Source organism: Echinops telfairi, unplaced genomic scaffold (genome assembly GCF_000313985.2).
Source record: "Echinops telfairi isolate 266 unplaced genomic scaffold, ASM31398v2 ScPeMD7_2565;HRSCAF=3150, whole genome shotgun sequence".
Classification (NCBI taxonomy): Eukaryota; Metazoa; Chordata; class Mammalia; order Afrosoricida; family Tenrecidae; genus Echinops; species Echinops telfairi.
In genome coordinates this window covers 11,499,403-11,517,344 of record NW_022106463.1, presented here as the reverse complement: position 1 = coordinate 11,517,344, position 17,942 = coordinate 11,499,403, and the positions used below count along the sequence as shown (strand labels likewise).

General features: G+C 61.0%; 1 protein-coding gene across 1 annotated transcript in view; it reads right to left on the bottom strand.

Moving 5' to 3' along the window:
• Positions 1 to 17,942, bottom strand: part of NBEA (neurobeachin) — a 465,975-nt gene that overhangs the window by 5,428 nt on the left and 442,605 nt on the right. The window contains exons 49-54 of the mRNA XM_045294000.1: positions 13,292 to 13,381; positions 11,594 to 11,786; positions 10,007 to 10,078; positions 7,978 to 8,133; positions 7,170 to 7,340; positions 83 to 184 (exon numbers count right to left, since the gene is read on the bottom strand). Coding sequence (XP_045149935.1) covers positions 83 to 184; positions 7,170 to 7,340; positions 7,978 to 8,133; positions 10,007 to 10,078; positions 11,594 to 11,786; positions 13,292 to 13,381 — 784 coding nt within the window. The remainder of the gene's footprint in view (positions 1 to 82; positions 185 to 7,169; positions 7,341 to 7,977; positions 8,134 to 10,006; positions 10,079 to 11,593; positions 11,787 to 13,291; positions 13,382 to 17,942) is intronic.

The window sequence follows — 17,942 nt, the reverse complement described above, 5'->3', positions numbered from 1 at the left end:
GGCCGCCTCTTCCTCCCCCCGGGCTCGGGCGGCTGGAGACCTGGCCTGTTTGCCAACGATCTGGACGAGGAAAGGCTCTGACCTTTAGCACCGCTGACGACGAGCCCCAGCTCTGCACAGACGGACACGCAGACGACCTCGTGGTCATGGCCTGTGAGGACGGCTCTGGGCGCGGGGTAGTCACCTACAAGAGACAGCAGCCGAGAGTCACCACCAACCAGAGCCATCGCCACCGCGATGCCCGCATGGAAGCTGCAGCCGCACGTGCACTGCTATGCGCGCCAGGGAGCTGGGTGCCCACGAGCGCTCCCCGGCTCGAGGAGGGCTTGGAGCTCCGAGAGTGGGCCTCAGACCACAGGCGAAAGGCCGACCGGTCACCTGGCACGCAACGAGTCCCAAGCACACAGGACAGGGACATGGGCACTGGCCTACAGAGTGGACAACCGCATGATGGGGGAGTCTGAAAGACGGCGAGAATGACCGGCACAGGACACAGGCACACGGTGAGCAAGGGCTGCTGGGAACACGGTGTCCGTAGATTTGCTCTGTGTGTGAAACACAGTGTCTGCCCAGCACAGCAGAGCAAGGCTGGCCTGCACCTGCTGCGATGACCGGGCGGGCCAGAGATGAGGACAGTGGTGATGGGCACTACCTGCTGCTGGACACAGGCTGCGCGTTATCCCTGGCAGCTGGAGCCCTGGTGGTGCAGTGAGTTATGCAAACTTCGAGGTCAACAGTTCAAAACCACCAGGACACTCTGAGGGAGGAGGCGGAGGCTGGCTGCCCCCACAAAGACGGCAGTCTCAGGAGCCCGCAGGGGCAGGTGTGCTCTGCCCTGTCAGAGGCTCGCTGGCAGGGAGGAGATTGTGGAGACATTGCTAACGCTGCCCACGCCGTGGGTCAGTTCTGACTCTCTGAGCGAGCCCACCGTCCTCCTGTCCATTCAGACTCCTCGCCACCCCCCAGGGCTTCTGAGCCGGGAGCTTCATGGGACAGGCAGTCTCCTCGTCCTTCCGCGGAGCAGCTGGTGGGTTTGAGAGGTGGAGCACACTCCCTAACCCGCAGGCCCGCAGGGCGCCGTTCCTAAAAGGCAGGCTCTGCTGGGCAGCTTCCTTCACAGCCCGGAGTCCAAGGCTTTTCCCACCTTATTCAACGTGCCTGCGTTCATACAAGCCATGGGCTGAGCCCCCCACAGAGCCAAAGCAGACCCCTTCCCATCGAGTCGATTCTGACTCATGCCCTACGACTTCTACTCACAGGACAGCGGAGAAGTGCCCCTGTGGGTTTATGTCCGAGACGGTAGCTCTTTACGGGAGCAGCCAGCGTCACCTTCCCACGGCCACATTCCCAGTGGGCTCAAAGCACTGGACTTAGAGTGAGCTGTGGAAGGGGGCGGGTCACTGGAAGGAAGGCCAGGTCACAGAACTCGATTGACAATTAACTCTGGACCATGTTTGTGGCATGTCTTTTACAAGAGGTACCCGGAAAACACTGGAATTTTGTTTTTCAAAACTATGTATTTAAATTTTTTTACAAAACTACCTATTCCCTTCTAAGTGCTCTCCATTGCACTTAATACATTTGTCAAATCTGCGAGTCCAGTCTTGGAAACATCTTTCAAACTCATCTGTTTGGATGGCTCACAGCACCTCCCTCTTCTTTTCTTCACCTCTTCTACATCATCAAATCGCTGTCCTTTCATGTCGCTCTGCATTCGTGGAAACAAAAAGAAGCCCCACTGAGTGAAGTCAGGTGAGTAAGGTGAGGGGGGCAAGAGAGGGATGCTGTTGTCAAAAACTGGTGCACTGAGATGGCTGCGTGAGCAGGTGCATTATGGTGGTGGCAAAACCAGTCCCCCATCTGCCACAAATCAGGCCTTTTTGTTCACACACCATCTTTCTAGAACCTCTACGTAGAAAGCTTGATGAACCGTCTGGCCTGGTGGAACAAACTCCAAATGCATGAGTCAACATTTTTGTCTGTTTGGGAAGTTGATGGACATCCAGAACGAGGTTTGTCATCAGTGGACATTTCACCTTTTTTGAAATGAGAACACCGCTTGTACACTTGAGTATTTCCCATAGTGCTGTCCTTGTAGGCTGTGTTCAACATCACAGCAGTTTCTGCGGCATTTTTCCAGAGCAGGAAACAAAATTTCACAGCTGTACCACTGTTCTCTGAAATCGGCCATCACTAAAAACGAGGTTCCAGCGAAACTGCGTTTAACAAAAAGCACTGTGTCCAGAAAGAACCTTCCCAGGGGACGTCACCGGGTGCACTAAGTCATCCACGCTTGCCTAGCAGGAAAAACGTGCCACGGAAGCTTCACCCAGCAGTGTCCTCGGGTTTTGGGTTCCTTCAGAACGCCCACGGTTCCACACGGCTCTTCTTCCCCACACTGCTGATGGCAGACTCACCTCATGGTGCCAGTGTTCTCCCATGCCCTCACTGTGGAAGCAATTATAGCAGAGTCCGATGGTGCCAGTTCCACCCGGCTGGCAATAGCCTCTTTCCTAGGCCCGCTCCCATCCGCCTCAGTCTCCCCTGGGAAAGGACCGTTGGTGCGGACGGTGCCTCATCTCCTTCCAGAGGACAGCAGCTCTCCCGGAGTTCTCGAGCGCCTTCCCTCTGCAGTGGTTGCTCTCCTAGTGGGGCCGCTCTCCCTGGGGCCAGGGATATGGCCTCCTAGATGATACTGTTGGGTGAAAATATTACTTTCCCATTACCATTTGGAAGCTCCTCTAATTAAAAAAACAACAACAAAAACTACCATTCATGGGGGAAAAAATCACGAGAACAGGATGCTTCCAGCAGGGAGTCCTGGTAGCATCATGGTTCCATGCTGGGCTGACCCACAAGGTCAACAGTTTAAAGCCACCAGCAGCTCCGTGGGAGAAAGGTGGGAGAAAGGTGGGCCGTCTGCTCCCGTAAAGAGCTGAAGTCTCAGAAATCCACGCTCCACTCCGTCTTGTCTCCAGTCAGCGTGGACTCGACCCAGTGAGGGACCACAAGGCCACTTCCACCCTGTCCTGCAGGGTCCCACAAGTGCCTCTGGGGTGGGTCTGTCTGTACACGGTAAGCATGAATGCTCTCCATGTTGGAAAGATTTTTCCCAAAGCCGATGTCGGACTGAGGGGTCCACAAGGCCCCATGTCACTGTCTCCCCAGACCTTCCGAGCAAACGGGGGGCATGACGACAAGGGCCGTAGTCTGGCACTCAGCCGACGGTCTGCCCTGAGTCGGGGCCCGCACAGGGTGACTGGGGACACGGCATAGGGGGTGCACACGCCCTGCACTTCATTGTGATGGTGCCACACGCCCCAGCAGTCACTCAGGCCCGGGGACTGCTCTGCCTGCCAACGTGACACTGCGTGATGGATGTGGCTCTGGGCAGAGGTCCGCGGCTGAGGGAGGTGCAGGTGAGGTGGGTCCCATCCCGGAGGACCACAGCTGCGCCCTCTCCGCCCTCCAAAGACTCTGCTGAAGGAGGAAGGGGCGAGGGAAGCGAGCACAAGGCTCGGGGCGCACAGGCGTGGTCTCCGCTCCCCTGCTTCAGCTCGGCACACACAGCCTCCTCGCTGTGACAGGGCACGTTCCCCCAGCAGTGAGGACCCACACGGGCCACGTGGGGACCTCCCACCTTCCTCAGGCAGGGGCTGGCCTGTGCCTGCTGTGAGAGCAACAATGGCTGAGCTGATGGGTCCCTTGGAGGGGCAGTTATAGACCGCTGCCGCCCAGCCATCATGGATGACGTCATGGACAGAGAGGGGGCGATGAAGCAGGCAGACAGAGTGACTGATCTGCCAATGACAGGCGCTGCCACTGTGTGGCCATCTAAGGACACCGCTGGCCACCTGGCAGTGATGGGAGCTGGACTAGGCGCCGGAGGACGTCATCTGTGACGATGGGGCGGGGGGAGGGGGTGTCACTGGGCAGTGGTGTCAAGATGTGGTGAATCTCCATTTTCACAGGACACTGGTCTTTGGAGCTGCGCGTCAGGAGTGAGGGGGCCGGGAGGGTGAGGAGCACTTGTGCATCCGGGCTGGCCGGGCAGCAGGTTCCTCACACAGATGTGAAGCAGGCTCTTCCTTGTGGAGGTGGCCCAGAGGCCGCCTGCCAGTGGTGTGGCCTTTCACCAAATCACCAGGGAGGAGAGTGGCCGCGCTCACTCTCCACAGGGATGGCCTCTCTGTGGAAAGTTCCAGAAACTGGAGCCCGTCCAGTGGTGGAGGTCCATCACTGCTGACTCACCATCTCAGAGCCCCACCCAGGTCCCATGCCTCCGGCCACCAAGGGCCCTGCCTGCCTTGCTGGAGGAAGACTGGCCCGAGGTGGACTCTCAGTCACTGTTAGCAGAGCGGCATCCCACGGCCACTAAGGTCTCCCACAGAGGACATGCAGCTATGAGCTTGCTGCCAAAGTCGATGGCGTGGGGTCCCCTCCTACGGCAGGTGCTCCACCTGCTACTCCCCAGCCCCTAACTGTACCAGGGGGCCTTTCCTGAGAGGTGAGGCAGCTCTAGCAGATGTGACATGTTCCAGGCTTGGCCAAAGCACAGTGGTCAGCCCAGGCCCTGGTCCCTGGCCGGCAGATGTGTGGGTGGCACACAGGGAGCAGTGCTGGGGTGTGTGCACGCGCAGTGGGCCTGTGGCAGGCTGGCCCTCGCTAACAGAGGCCCCCTCTCCGCTCTGCTCTCAGTAGAACCACATGTATGCATGCACGCATGCCCTCTGAGCCTGTGCAGGTTCCCTAGAAAAGGAGTGAAGTGCGGGCGGCGGCAGGCGCCTGGCCGGAAGCACTGGGGCTAGCGCCATCTGAGAGGGGGCTGGGCTGAGAATCCTGGCGAGGGGTGTCTGTGAATACCCCACAGGGGCTCCAGCAGGACGGGCGACACATCAAGTCCCAAGATCAGTGACGTGCTGACGGTCGGGCTCTGCACAAGCAGCGCTGACCCTTTCCAGGGCAGAGGGGGACCTGGACGGGAGGCAAGGAGGCCCTGAGGATCAGCAAGGCGCATATACCCGACGGCAGGCCCGCCACCAGCTGCTGGCTCCGGCATCCCCCCCCGCACAGGGGGCCGCTTCCAATTACAGCGTGCAAATTAGTTTTCATCACCTCCAAATTAGTTTCCTAATGAGTGTGGACGGTGGTGGCTGAAAAAAGCACTGTCCCTGCCCCTGGTGACCCGGCTCCAGCTCTGGCAGCACATCGGGGCACGAAGGTGCTGGGTCCCTGACCAGTGTCCTCTGCGGACCAAAGCTCCTACCATCGCTATCGTGACAATGAGGAAGGGCAACCAGTATTTCCCGGTGGTGGACAACCGGTCACTACAGAGCATGGACCCGAGGAAAGGACCACGCTGCCCATCCCCTTGTTGCCCTTAAGCTGTGATACCAGCGTCCACCCAAGAGCAAAGAGCCCACATCCACTGCCACCGAGTGGGGTCCAGAGCCCCTGAGGTGGGCGTGAGACCCCCAAGCACACAGCCTCCACGCTCTGTCTGGGATGGAGCTGGTGGGGGGCTTCCATTGTCTCCCTTTCCTCAGCCCAACGCCTCGCTCGCTGCACCACCAGGCTCCGCGGAATGAAGGCCAGGGCCCATCTGAGACCAGGTCAGGGGTGCCGGAGACCAGGAACCCAGACTATCACCTCCCGACACTTCAACCCCCACAGGCAGCTTTTGAGAAGCCCTACGACACGGGGCAGTTCTGAAGAACACGTGTCAGTGGCATTGCGCTCGGATCTCTGAGGGGTGGCCTTGTTCTTTCTGAGCTTGAGCACACACCTGCTGAGCAGATGCCACACGTGCACACACGGTCTATCTTAGGAGACTGACACACCTGCTTGCAGGTAACACAACGCAGGTGGTGACGAAGTTTACAAGCTCTAAACGTTGGGCTCCCTTCTTGTTGGCGGGTGGAACACAACTCCCACGCTTGGGAGAAATACAGCCACCGCTGGGGGTGGGGGTGGGGAGATGTTTCTAAGCACATGCCCCAGAGCCCCGCTAGGAAGGGAGGTGTTTCCTGGAAGTGACGTGATTGAACAGAGAAGAAGCGGGGAGGCTGGCACAGTCCTTTCCGGAGGAGGCCTGCCGACACACTGGTCATGAGGTGGGCTCCGTCCCTGGTCCCTGGTCGCTTCGGGAGCTCAGTGTGGATGGATGGGCTGTCAGACACACGGACGCCTGTCCTCCACTCAGGGCTGCGTCTCTGTCCACGACCGTGGGCCAGACACTTAATCCACAGCACTCTGCCCCCTGTGGACCCGTGTGTGCAGCAAGAGGCTCTGCTGGACCCTTCACAGACGGAAGGCCCACTGCCCACCAGCCTGCGCTCCCTTCCTGTCCCCGTGCTGGTCAGGGTTCACATGGCTGCAGACCCCGGACCCTGGCAAATGGGGTATCAGCGGAACTCTTATCTTATTGAGGGTCTTATCTGGTCCCTCAATCTCGAGGACTTGCATTGACACGATGCTAGCTTCGCGCTGACTGACACCCACCAAAGCAGGCCTGCTCCCAGCCCGCCAGCCTCCAGGGCTGCCGGCTGCCCAATACACCACGTGCTCTGCGCCACTGTTCTGGGGAAGCCCTTCCGCTTCTGGTGCACGCCTGCCGGTCGGGCTCCGAGCGGAGCCAGGCTATGGTGGGGACCTGTCGGAAGAGGGACTGGGCTCTGCACATGCTGTCAGGAGAGGCCGGCCCTGGAGCAGGACGGAGGGGCAGCCAACAAAGAGGAAGGCCGGCGACGAGGCGGGTGGACACTATGGCTGAAGCAATGGCACAGGCAGGCTGGGCAGTGCTTCACTCTGCTGGGCATGAGGCCACTGTGAGTCAGAAGTGACTCCCCCCTAACAGGACACCACCCCCGTCCACTGCAGTCAGTATGGTGGCCCTGACGAGCAGCAGGGACAGTGCCGGGGACTGCGGGGGGAATGAGGAACTGAGCTGGAGGAAGCACAGGACCCTGAGCATGTGGAAAAGGACGGCGTGGTGAGGGGTTGATGGAGGACTGTGGCTCAAAGGAAGGCCCTCGGCGGGAGGGATGGACGGAGGGACACAGTGGCTGCCACGATGGACCGTGAGGCCGGCGCAGGGCCGAGCTGTTCACCCTGCTGTGTGTGCAGGGGCGCTGTGAGCTGGCCGCCCGCCGCGTGTGGGGTGCACTCACTGCTGTTGGGGTTGTCCCCGATGATGTGGTGGCGCCCGCTCCAGTACCAGAGCAGCAGGGTGGCATCTCGGGAGCCGGACACGATGTAGCAGTCCCCACCGATGTACGACTCAGACCGGGCCAGGCACGTGACCACGTCCCAGTGGCCGAAGACAATCTGGGTCAGTTTTCCTGAAACAGATGCGGCAGGTGGTGTCAGAGTGGGGATCAGCGCAATGTCCCGCAGTTGGCTGTGAGACAGAGCCCCGAGATCCATGTGTGAGAACCTGGGGCTTTCTGTAAGGGGTGCGGATGTGACGCTGTATGGATTTGTGAGAAAGAACCCCGAGATCCACACGCATGGATCTAGCCACAAGGGCTTTCCCTCGTGGCCTTGGGGAGAGATCCAAGGAGTCCCCATTTCCGGGCAGCGACCATGGGGTGGGGCAGGCGGGGAGGAGGACCAGCAGCGCGGGGTGGAGGGAAGGTCCAAGTCTACTGAGGAATGACGAGTCCGTGGCGCACAGTGGGTGGCCTCCATGGGCCAGGGGCCTGCCCTGTTCACAGACTCCCATTGAGAACCCAGCACGTCACCGAAGGACAGATGCCGGCCCAGGATGTCCGGCAGACAGACAGATGCAATGACGGACGTTCTCCTTCGTGGCAGGGTGGGTGCCTCTGAGTGGGTCTGGGTCTGGAGGAGGCCTGCAGGGCCCCTGGCCCGGTGAGCCCGGGGACAGCCACCCATGGCCTCGCTCACTGGGTGGACACAGGCCCGAGGCTTGGGCGGTGAGCTGAGTAGGGCCAGACTGAGAGCCTGAGGGCTCACCTGTCTCCGTGGAGTACACGCGGAAGCTCTTGTCCCAGAAGCCACAGATGAGGACGTAGCGGTTGTCGGCCGTCACCACAAAGCAGTGTGCGTTGATCTGGATGCTCTGGTCCACCAGGTCGGTGATCTGACGCTTGTTCATGCCCGAGTTATTGGCTGCAAGCGAGCAGGAAAGGGGTCAGGGGGCGCCCGCCGAGCACCCCGTAGAAGAAGGGTGCATGGAGGCCATGTTCATGCAGGAAGGGGTGCTCAAGGCTTAATGGTTACTAAGATGTTCACATGCCCTGCTCCCGTCTGTCTGCCTTCCTGTGGTGGGCGGCACGATGCTGTCATGCTGGACGCTGAACCACTGCTATTCCAAACGCCCGGGGACAGGGTCACCTGCAGTGGGCAGGATTCGGGGCAGCTTCCACACTGAGAGCAGAGTAGGAGGAAGGCTGGGCCTGTCCTCTGCGGAGGGACCCACCCTGACCACCTCAAGAAGAGCAGGAACGTTGCCGGCGACAGCGCTGGAAGGCAGCTCTCGGGGTGGACGGGACTCAGTGCACACCTGCATCTGCTCATGGGCTCCCTCAAAACCAGCAGCAGCTGCCACACAGAGGCTGCCACCGGGTCAGGGTCAGGCCGGGCCTGCTGCCCTGTGCTGTCGGGGCAGCTGTGAGTCGGACAGACTGGACACGCTCCCCTTGGGTGATACACTTTTGCTCCCGGAGTCTGCTGTCTGCCTTGTGCTAGGGGCTGTTTGTGAACCACAGGGAGGCACTCTCTTCCTTGTGCCCGGAAAATGGGCAGGGGGCAGACACCTCATCGCCCGCGTCTGTGGCCATGTTGGCTTCTGCAGATGCTCCCTGGCTGGCTCCTGACGGGGAGGGGCAGACGTGGCCTGAAGGAACATTCCTTACAGTGACCCGATCTGTCACTGTCTGAGGGCACTGGCCATCCTAGGAGACGCCAGGAGGAGCCCGGTGGGGGAACGGCCCCACAGGGAGCTCCAGGCCATCAGCTTTAGAGACCTGACCTGTCAACAAATGGAAGGCTTCCAGAAGGGGCTGGCAGGGGACAGGGAGGGGAGGGGGATGTGGAGAAGGGACCCCTGGGGCTGCATCTGAATGAAGCCTCACAGAGCTAGCCCGCCCTGTGCTCCGCTCCCCACCTTTAGAGGAACCCAGGGCTGAATGCTACATGGAGACTTCAACCTACGGCCCACAGACAGGAGGGCCTCGTCTGACCCTGCTCCAGCCACGTCCAGGCTGGGACATGACGATGAGAGAAGGCGCACCGTGAAGAGGGTGCAGGAAGGACCAAGAAAAGAACAGCCCGAGTCTCTCAAGACGACCCGTCACTCTGGGGGTGCTGGCCGAGGTCCCCAAGTGCACATCCCCAAAGGACAGGCTGAGGGGTCTCACAGAGCCGGAGGGACCCTCAAGGCCGCAGCGCTAAGACACCCTCTGACCGCAGGGGAGCCCTGGGTGGACACTAGACGGGTCTGCAAATTAAGTAATGCCTCCAAGTGGAGTGTGTCCGGGGAACACTCAACATCTCGAGACTACGGTCGCAGGGACCCTCTCGGCCCAGCTCTGTGCCGGGCAGCACAGGGACTCGGGCGGGGATGCAGATGGGAAAGAGCTGAAGGCCTGCTGACCCCAACTCACAGGTGAGAGGACGTGCGTCTCAGGGAACCTCTAAGTCTCTGTTTGAAGCCCAAGGGATGGCCAGTTCCAGAACACGTTTGTAAGCATTCGTTCCCCAGAGGCCATGGATGGGTCAACTTCCCTATCTTTAAGGGTTTCACGGGACCTTGTGTTTTAGAGATTGCAGCGTGGTCAGTGTCCACCTCTTCCCCTCGTTCAGAGCCAAGGCGAACGGGCTCTGAAACACCGAGACATCAGAGCAGCCGGGCCGGTGGTGCTGTGAGCCGGCCGCACCCCAGTCTCGTGACATGTGGAAGGGTTCAGCCCCTAGTGAGGAATAATCACCCATGGGCCCGGAGGACAGGACGCAGTACAGGGGCCTTTTGCGGTGAACGTACCGATCAGCGGGTCCATTTCGATGGGGAGATGGTGGGCTTGGTCCAAGGAGTATCCTGGAGCACCCCTGAGGCCTGTGAAGGACAGACACATGCTGTGAGCTCCGCGGGAGGCACGGCCGCACAGGGCACATCGGCGGAGGCACTGACACGGAGCTCTGGTTCCCAGGTCCGCCTGAGCAGGGGCCACACGGGGGGCGGGGCAAAGGCGGCAAAACAGAGGCCAAGGGGCGGACTGTGAGCAGAGTGACGAGCAGGGAGCCGGCTTCCACGCACCTGGTTAGGCACAAAGTACTGCCACTGGGGTCCAGGTCCCACCAGCATGTGTGCATGCCAAAGAAAGCACGCGTCAAGATGCCACTGTGATGGGGGGAGGCTGCAGACAAGCGCTCTCAGGGCCACACTGGCCGGGTCTCCGCAGGGAGCCTCCAGCAGAGGCCCTGTACAGTAGCCCTGAGAGGCGACCTAAGGCCGCTCTGCTCATGGCCGGCAGCTCCGAAGGGTGTGGCGACTGCTCCCAGGGACAAACCCGGGGTCGTACTGAGAGTTTCTTGAAGGACATGGGATAACTGCAGGGGCCAGGGAGAAGGCCGAGTGCCACACCGGTGAGAGCAGGGTGGCCTGGAAGGTGCTCTGAGGAAGGAGCTCTGAGGAAGGAGCTCTTTCCTTGGGGACGAGGCGGAGGCCCCTCGGGTGGTGGCCGCTGTCCCAGAAGCATCTCCCTGGGGTCCTCGCCCATCTGCCCTCACACCTCGAGAGGCCCGGACCGCATGTCTGGGTGCCATCGGCTACCCTGTGGCACGGAGGAGCGCCGTGCTCCTCCAGCAGCATCGAGATGGCCGCAGTCAGAGGAGCAGGGGGTCACGAGGCGCCGTGCAGGGACCAGGGCTGCTGTGTCCCCGCGGCCCTGTGGCTCCGTGGCCACAGTGAGTTGCCCGCACGACAAAGCAGGACGAAGACAGAGCTCCCCAGAGTGTCAGCTTGGGCTCAGGGTGCTGCTTCCCGAGGGACGTCCCTGGGTCAGCGACAGGCGGCAGTACCCTGCCGGACCCTGTAGCGCTGACGCTGTGGACTGCACGGGTCTGCCAGGCTGCACACCCCTCGTGGGCGTGGGGCGTGGCGGCCCGGCAGTAGCTCAGGCAGGGCCCCGGCCCGCTGGGGCCAGGTGCTATGGGAGTCCTGATGGCGACTGATGGGTGGGTGCACCCGCAGGGCAGCCCGACGTGTGGGGCACCTGCGCAGAGCCTTCTCCGGGAAGCAGGGCCGGGTGGGTGCCCGAGGGGCCTCCTCAAACCCGTGGGGTGTTTAGCCCCATGCCGAGGAGGCTGGTTGGGGCAGTCGGAGGCGCGAGGAGTGTGGCCCTCGCTGAGGCGCCTTGGAGGAGCGGGTGGGGACCCGCGCTGCGCGGGGCACCCCGGCTCGGGTTTCAGCGGCCACCAGCAACCCGGTGAGCAGTTCTACCCGGCCCTGTAGGGTCGCTCTGCCAGCACCGATGGGGTCGGCGTGGGGCGGGCTCGCGGATGGCGTGGCAGGCAGCGCGCCCACCTTTGTGGGCGGTGAGGGTGGGGAGCACCTGGCGCCCGCACGTACCCACAGTGTTGTGCCAGCGGTTGACAGCGAAGAGCCTGCTGCAGGTGACGGTGACCACGGCGGGCGTGGTGAGGTGGGGCAGCGTGTTGGCGGCCACGTGGGTGACCGGGGAGTTGGACGGGAACTTGAGCACCATGATCACGTCCTGCTGCATCTGGTCCTTGAACATGAGTGGGCTCTGCGGAAGGAAACACTGTTGAATAGAGAGGAGGGAGGAGCAGAGACAAAGGAGAGCGGTTAGTGAGCGCCTGCTGCGCGGAGGACAGACACGCCGCCGCCGCGGGTCTCTGCGCAGGACGTGAGCGGGGCACGCTCCTGGGATGCAAGGAGACCCGCCCTGCCCAGGCCCCGCCCACGCGCTCACGTCCACGTGCCCCGCCCCTCTGTGCAGATCCAAGCGGCACCTGCTGCACGGGGACCAGTCTGACTGGAGCCACCCTGCGGGCAGCGTAGACCTGGTGTCCCCTCCGGCCACCAGCCGCGTTAACAAACAGACACCTATCTATAGACAAGCAGGGGCCCCTCTGGGACGGGAAACCAGGGCGTGGAGCGGCTTATAGACGGGCTGCCGCCGGGCCAACTTAACACAGTGCCGGACCCCGCTGGACCCCGCCGGACCCAGGGGCCGGGGCCTTGGCTGGCCTCAGGCCTCGCTAGCCCAGCGGGCAGTGCGTGCGTGTGCACGCGGTAGCTGCCTTCTGTGCGTGCCCCTGCCCCGCGGGCAGAGCTGCGCGGACGGAATGCAGCAGACAGACCCTGGTGCTGCACGGTGCCCACCGCTCCCGCACCCAGCAACCCCACAGCGCTCTCTCACAGCCACCTCCGGAACAGATGGCCAGGCCTTGCTCCCTGCGGCCAGCGAGTGGGTTTGCACCGATGGCCAACAGGCCGGCGGGACCCCTTCGGACGGCTCCGTGTCTGCAGTCCAGGCCCGGGTGTCCTTCCTAGACTGCCCCAGGCCGGCGGGCGCCATGCCCTCTATGGGCCTGACTTCTGGCCCACCGGGCCTTCAGGGCAGTGATTCTCACTAGCCTTGGTATTGGGAGGGCAGGAGACCAGCCTGGGAGAAGAACCCCACAGGGCTGCCTGACCTGGACGGCCAACGCTGGCCTGCAGGGCCTGTGGATGGAGGCCACGCGTGGGTGGCTGTGTGGACAGCCTGACCGAGGTCAACTTGTGCTGTCATGCCAAAGACGCACTTTCAGGCAAAGCAGTCTTACTAGTGCCTAACCTGGGGCAGGGCGGAGCAGGGCGGGGCAGGAGCCCCGCTGGCACAGTGACTAATAAGCCTTGTTGGCAAACTGCAAGGTCAGTGGTTCCAACCCAGCGGCTGCTGCACTGAAGGAGGACGCTTCTGCTCCTGTAACGCTTACAGCCTCGGAGGCCCCCAGGGCAGGTCCTCCGTGTCTGGTGGGGCTGCTGGGAGTCGGGGTGGACTCCACCACAGAGACACAGAGGTGGGGCAGGCCTGCCCTGTCCTGTGGGCCTTCACGGACACAACGACACAACCACAACCACAACAGTGACCTCGCTCTGGTCCCAGGGTGGGTCCGTGTGCTTTGTAGTGAACAGTGAGGTAACATGGAGGTGAGCCTGCACAGGGTGAGGGGCTGCTTCTCTGAACCCCACACTGGGCTGGGCCAAGGGGCTTGCTGGCAGCCAGCCACAGCTCTGGCAGGGCCGAGGCCCGGGACTCACCAGGTGCATGGCGGAGCTCCGGGGCGGGTGCGGCTCGATGAGCAGCTGAGATGGCGTCTGTCCCAGGTTCTGGATCTGAGCTTCCATGGCCTGCAGGGAAAGGACTTGGCTGTCACAAGGGTAGGGGTGGCCAGCCGTGACAGAGTGGCGGCAGCGGGCAGCCAGCCATCCCCAGTCAGCCTTCTGTCGTCAAGCGTGGGCTCCTCCATCCAGACGTGCCTGTCACGGCATGAGGTGGGCACCTGCCTGGGGAGGCTGCGCGCACAGCAGGGAGCCGGGGCCACACCGCATGCCACGGTAGCAGTGTAGCAGGAGTTCGGTCTTGAGGGGGGAGAAGCAAACCAACAGAAGCCCCCTTGGACACCTCGCTGAGCCGTCAGTGCCGGGCAGAGGCAGCAAGGATGCGGGGATTTTATATAAGACATACAGCGTGCGGACACACTGAAGAATATACAAGCATGGATTTCAGCCTGCTATAACAGGAAAGCATATTTATCTCGGAGGAAGGGTGTTCTCTAGAAGCGAGGGTGGCAGGCTCCCTCAGAGGTCCGTTGGATGTGGTCCCTGGAGACACCTGTCTCTGCAGAGTGGCAGCAGGCCTGCTGAAGTAGAAGGCCAGAGAGAGAGAGATGGACTGGCACAGTGGCCGCAACCGTGGGTTCCGACCTAACAGGGACGGTGTGGACTCGCAGGACCAGGCAGTGCTTCGCTCTGACCACAAGGACGTGGACCTCAGTTTCTTGTTCTGCAATATTATCCCCTGAGTCTGAATCCATTTCTTTTGGTCTTTTCCTGAAACGCTACCAGGACCTAATCGCCAAGGAAGAGAGTCCTTTGTGCCTCCTGACAACTGCGAAGTATTCCTGAGCGCTCCAGGCTTCACACCGATGGAAGCAGTGTGGGAAGGACCTGGGGCAGGCTGGGCCTGGAACGTCCGATGGCCGTGCGGGTCAAATCACTGTCTGAGGGAAACGTGGAGGCGGAGATGCTAGAACAGAAGGACACTTCTGGCAGAAGTGAGCTGTGATTCCAGTCACCCAGAAGCAGCACATCTCCACCACCCTGATGCAGTCCCCTTGAAATGGGGCGCAGTTTCGGCGCCCATAAAAGTGAAATAGGAAGTATGTTTCCCGGGGCTCGGGGTGCAGGTGGCGTGATGGCTCTGCACACAGGGCCTTCCCTGGCGACCATTCCTGCTTCTGACGTGCTCACGTCCAACCATCCGTCCTCTGCCTGCATCCTGAGAAAACATTCACCAATAAAAGTGGGCCTTGCAGATTGATGAGCCCCACTCAGTGTGGCTGCGTCTTTGTGGGCCGTATTTCAGAGGCTGTCCGAGGGCCTCCACATGCAGTGTGGCCCCCTCTCTGCTGCCCCGCGGTTATGCACACATCCATCTGCGGGTGTCCACTGGCACGCACGATGGACGATTTAGCGCTCTGCGGGCACAGAAATGCGCAGGAACGGTGGTTATGAACGAAGCCGCCCGGCTGACAGGCGCAGGAGAGCGGGTCACAGCACTGGTCCCCCACCGGGTGCACTGAGAGAGGCGCCTGGTTAGCAAGCCACCTACCTGCAGATCGGTGTCACCCCCAGGTGGCTTTCAGCAGCCCTGGTGGTGTCAAGGGCTGCTCACTGTGCTGTGGTCTGGGGAAAGGTCTGCCCCCGCACGGCGCGTCCCTGGGCGTGATGTGTTCTGTTCAGTGCTGGAGAGGAGGCACCCCCCTCACTGGACACACAACAGGGTGGTGTGCAGTCCACAGGCAGGATGGCGGTCTCCATCGGCTCCGATGCCCCCGCAGTCCTGCTGCGTGCAGACCCACACGGGGACCTGGGAGCTGAGAGGGAGGGCCCTTCCTGGCAGACTGCATGTTCAGGAACACGCCTTCGCTCCTGGTTTATTGTTGCCATAAAACAAGATCGTAGAAAGCATTACTTTTTAATGCTGGAGAAGCAGAGACAATGCCGTCCTTTGTTAGGCCTGACTGTGTGGCCAGTAAGCGCTGTGAAAGATTAAAGCTCCCTTCTGCATCTGGGCTGTGCTAGAAGCTGAGGGAAGAGTGAGCAGTGCCTTTGTCTCAGGTGGTCTTCGCCCGGCCTGCTGGGGAAACAGCCGCCCCGGCTGTGCGTATCGCGCTGTGCAGATGGGTGCGGGCTTGGCTGGTCCCCTGACTCACTCCTCTACTCACCCCACTCTTTGTAGGGTGAGCCTGATCAAGTGGAAAGGAGCCCTGGTGGCCCAGCGAGCTACACATCAGCTACACGTTGCTGGCTCAGACCCACCAGCCAGTCCGCAGGAGGGTGCGTGGCTGACTCCCCAGTGGGAAGTCTCGGGGCAGGCCACCGTGTCCACTGGGCCTGATGGCAGTGGGGGGACCCTGAGAGGCTGGCCTCTGGTCATGGGCACTCTTCGGGCCACCATTCAGGGTCTGTCCCCTCCTGGCCAGGGCCAGCTTCCTCTCCACATGGTCCCAGCTGCCCTCAGGCACGTGTCTCCCCACGGTCTGGCCCTGCTCTCGGCCCTCAGGAGGCACTTCCCTGGGGCAACTCAGCTCACTGTCCTCGCCCCTTCATGCTGGCCATGTCGTTGTTGGCTCCTTAGCATGGTGACCCCATGGGACAGAGCAGAGCTCCTGGCCACCATGGTAAGGGAGCTGACCACCAGGTCTTTCTCCCCCGGAGCTGAGGGGTGGGTGTCAGCTGGGAGTTCTTTTACACACAGCTGTGCCCGCTGGTCAGATGGTTGTGAACACACAAGATGGTCAGTGTCAACAAGAAATGTGCACATAGCTGTGGGGGGTGCGGCGGGCCTTCACAAAGTGTGTGGGGGAATTCCACGATCTGTTCATGCCGTGGTCTCCATCTCTCCACAAAGACAACGGGACGCAGGGCCCTTGCTGAAGGGCAGACGCATCCGGCCTCCTCGTGAAGTCCAAGGGGGTGTTGTTCATGGCGCTCCCGTTCGGTGGGGAGGGCGGCAGGCAGGGCACAGGGCTATCTCGGCTTACAGCTTCCTCCTCCTGGGCTCTGTGACCAAGGTGCCGTGACCCCAGCACCTGTGAGGCAAGCGGGAGGGCAGGGTCGCTAACAGACACTTCTGTGCACGCGTGTGCACCTCAGGAGCAGGGCCAGTCGTGTCCAGTCAGGAACATTCCGTGCAGGCAGCCTGCTCGCCGAGGTTGTGGGCTGCCCTCGGGGGAAACTCGGAGACACTGGCGAGAAGGAATTTTTAAAAATAACAGCACATTCCTGGCAACCAAAGGATAGCACAAACCAGAGTGATTGACTGCACTTCTTGGTACCATTGCTGTGCTTGGTTTTATTCATCTTTCAGGTCACGTCCAGAGAAAGCATCGATGAGAGCATGTTTTTCTGTCCTTTGTTTTTTAGGGAGACTTCATTAAATCGCGCCGTTAATAAAACACACTCGTGCCATCTGGTCGATTCCGACTCTTGGAGACCTTACAGGACGGTGGAGTAAAACTGCCCCTGTGGGTTTCCAAGCTGTAGACGCCTCGCTTACTCTGCGGAGCGGACGGTGGGTTCGAGCCGCTGACCTTGCTGCGACAGCCCGGCATGCCACTCGCTGTGCCGCCAGGAGGAAAGATGAGTTGTCCAGGGTTTCATCGTGCTCGGACCCACCCTCCGTGCACATGGGCAGCAGTCGGGAGAGTAAACGCATCGCACGGGTGAAGCTCATGCAGAGACCTCTACAGTGTGGAAGAGATGAGTGCTACTGTGAAGATGAAGGCGCACCCGGCCCGAGCCAGGGTGTTTTCAATGGTGTCACATGAACAGGACAAACCAATCCATCTGGGAAGGGGCACCGCCAGGACGCTCCTTGGAGGCAGGGATGGCGAGACTGACTCTGGATGGGCTGTCAGGTCCCTGAGAGGGGCATCATGGTTGGCAGAGTGGAGGGCGACCTCCTCGTGATGGATGGACATGGGCTGCAGTGATGGGCTCCCAGGGTGGTGCAGGACAGGGCGGGGTCTCTTACTGTTGTCTGACGGACTGGGCGGCACAGTGAACCTTCTCACAACTTCCCTGCGATTCCCCACGGCCCGGGGGCTGGTATCACTCTGTCCGAGGGAGGGCAAGGTTCATAAAAAGCAAGGGCCCAGCGAATGCTCCCCAGCCCTTGCTGGTGGCGGCAGTGGGCAGCAGCAGCTCAGCTGCACTCACTCCAGATCTGTGCCCACCTCTCATGCCCGACCCTGAACCTGCTCAGAGGAGGCAGACGGGCTTAGAGAATTATGTCTGTAATTATGTCGGTGTAATATTGTTTTCAAACAACTTTACAGTACAAAATTATAAAAGCACAGGAAACCAGTTCTTGGGTGACCTGTATGTCATTAGCCAGCTCAGTCACCAGCTAGGGACCCCTGGTGGCCCGTGGGGCGAGCAGCAGGCTGCTCCCCGAAACGTCGGTGCTTGGACGCACAGCTACTCGGATTGTGGAGGGGGATTGGCAGCAGTGGGTCTGTAATTAACCAATGATTAACTGTGGCATAACCTAGAGCAGGCATCCTCAGACTATGGCCCACCGAGGACATTTATCCGGCCGGCCGGGTGTTTTTGCCCCATTTTGTTTTTCACTTCAAAATAAGATATGTGCAGTGTGCATAGGAATTTGTTCATAGTTTTTTTT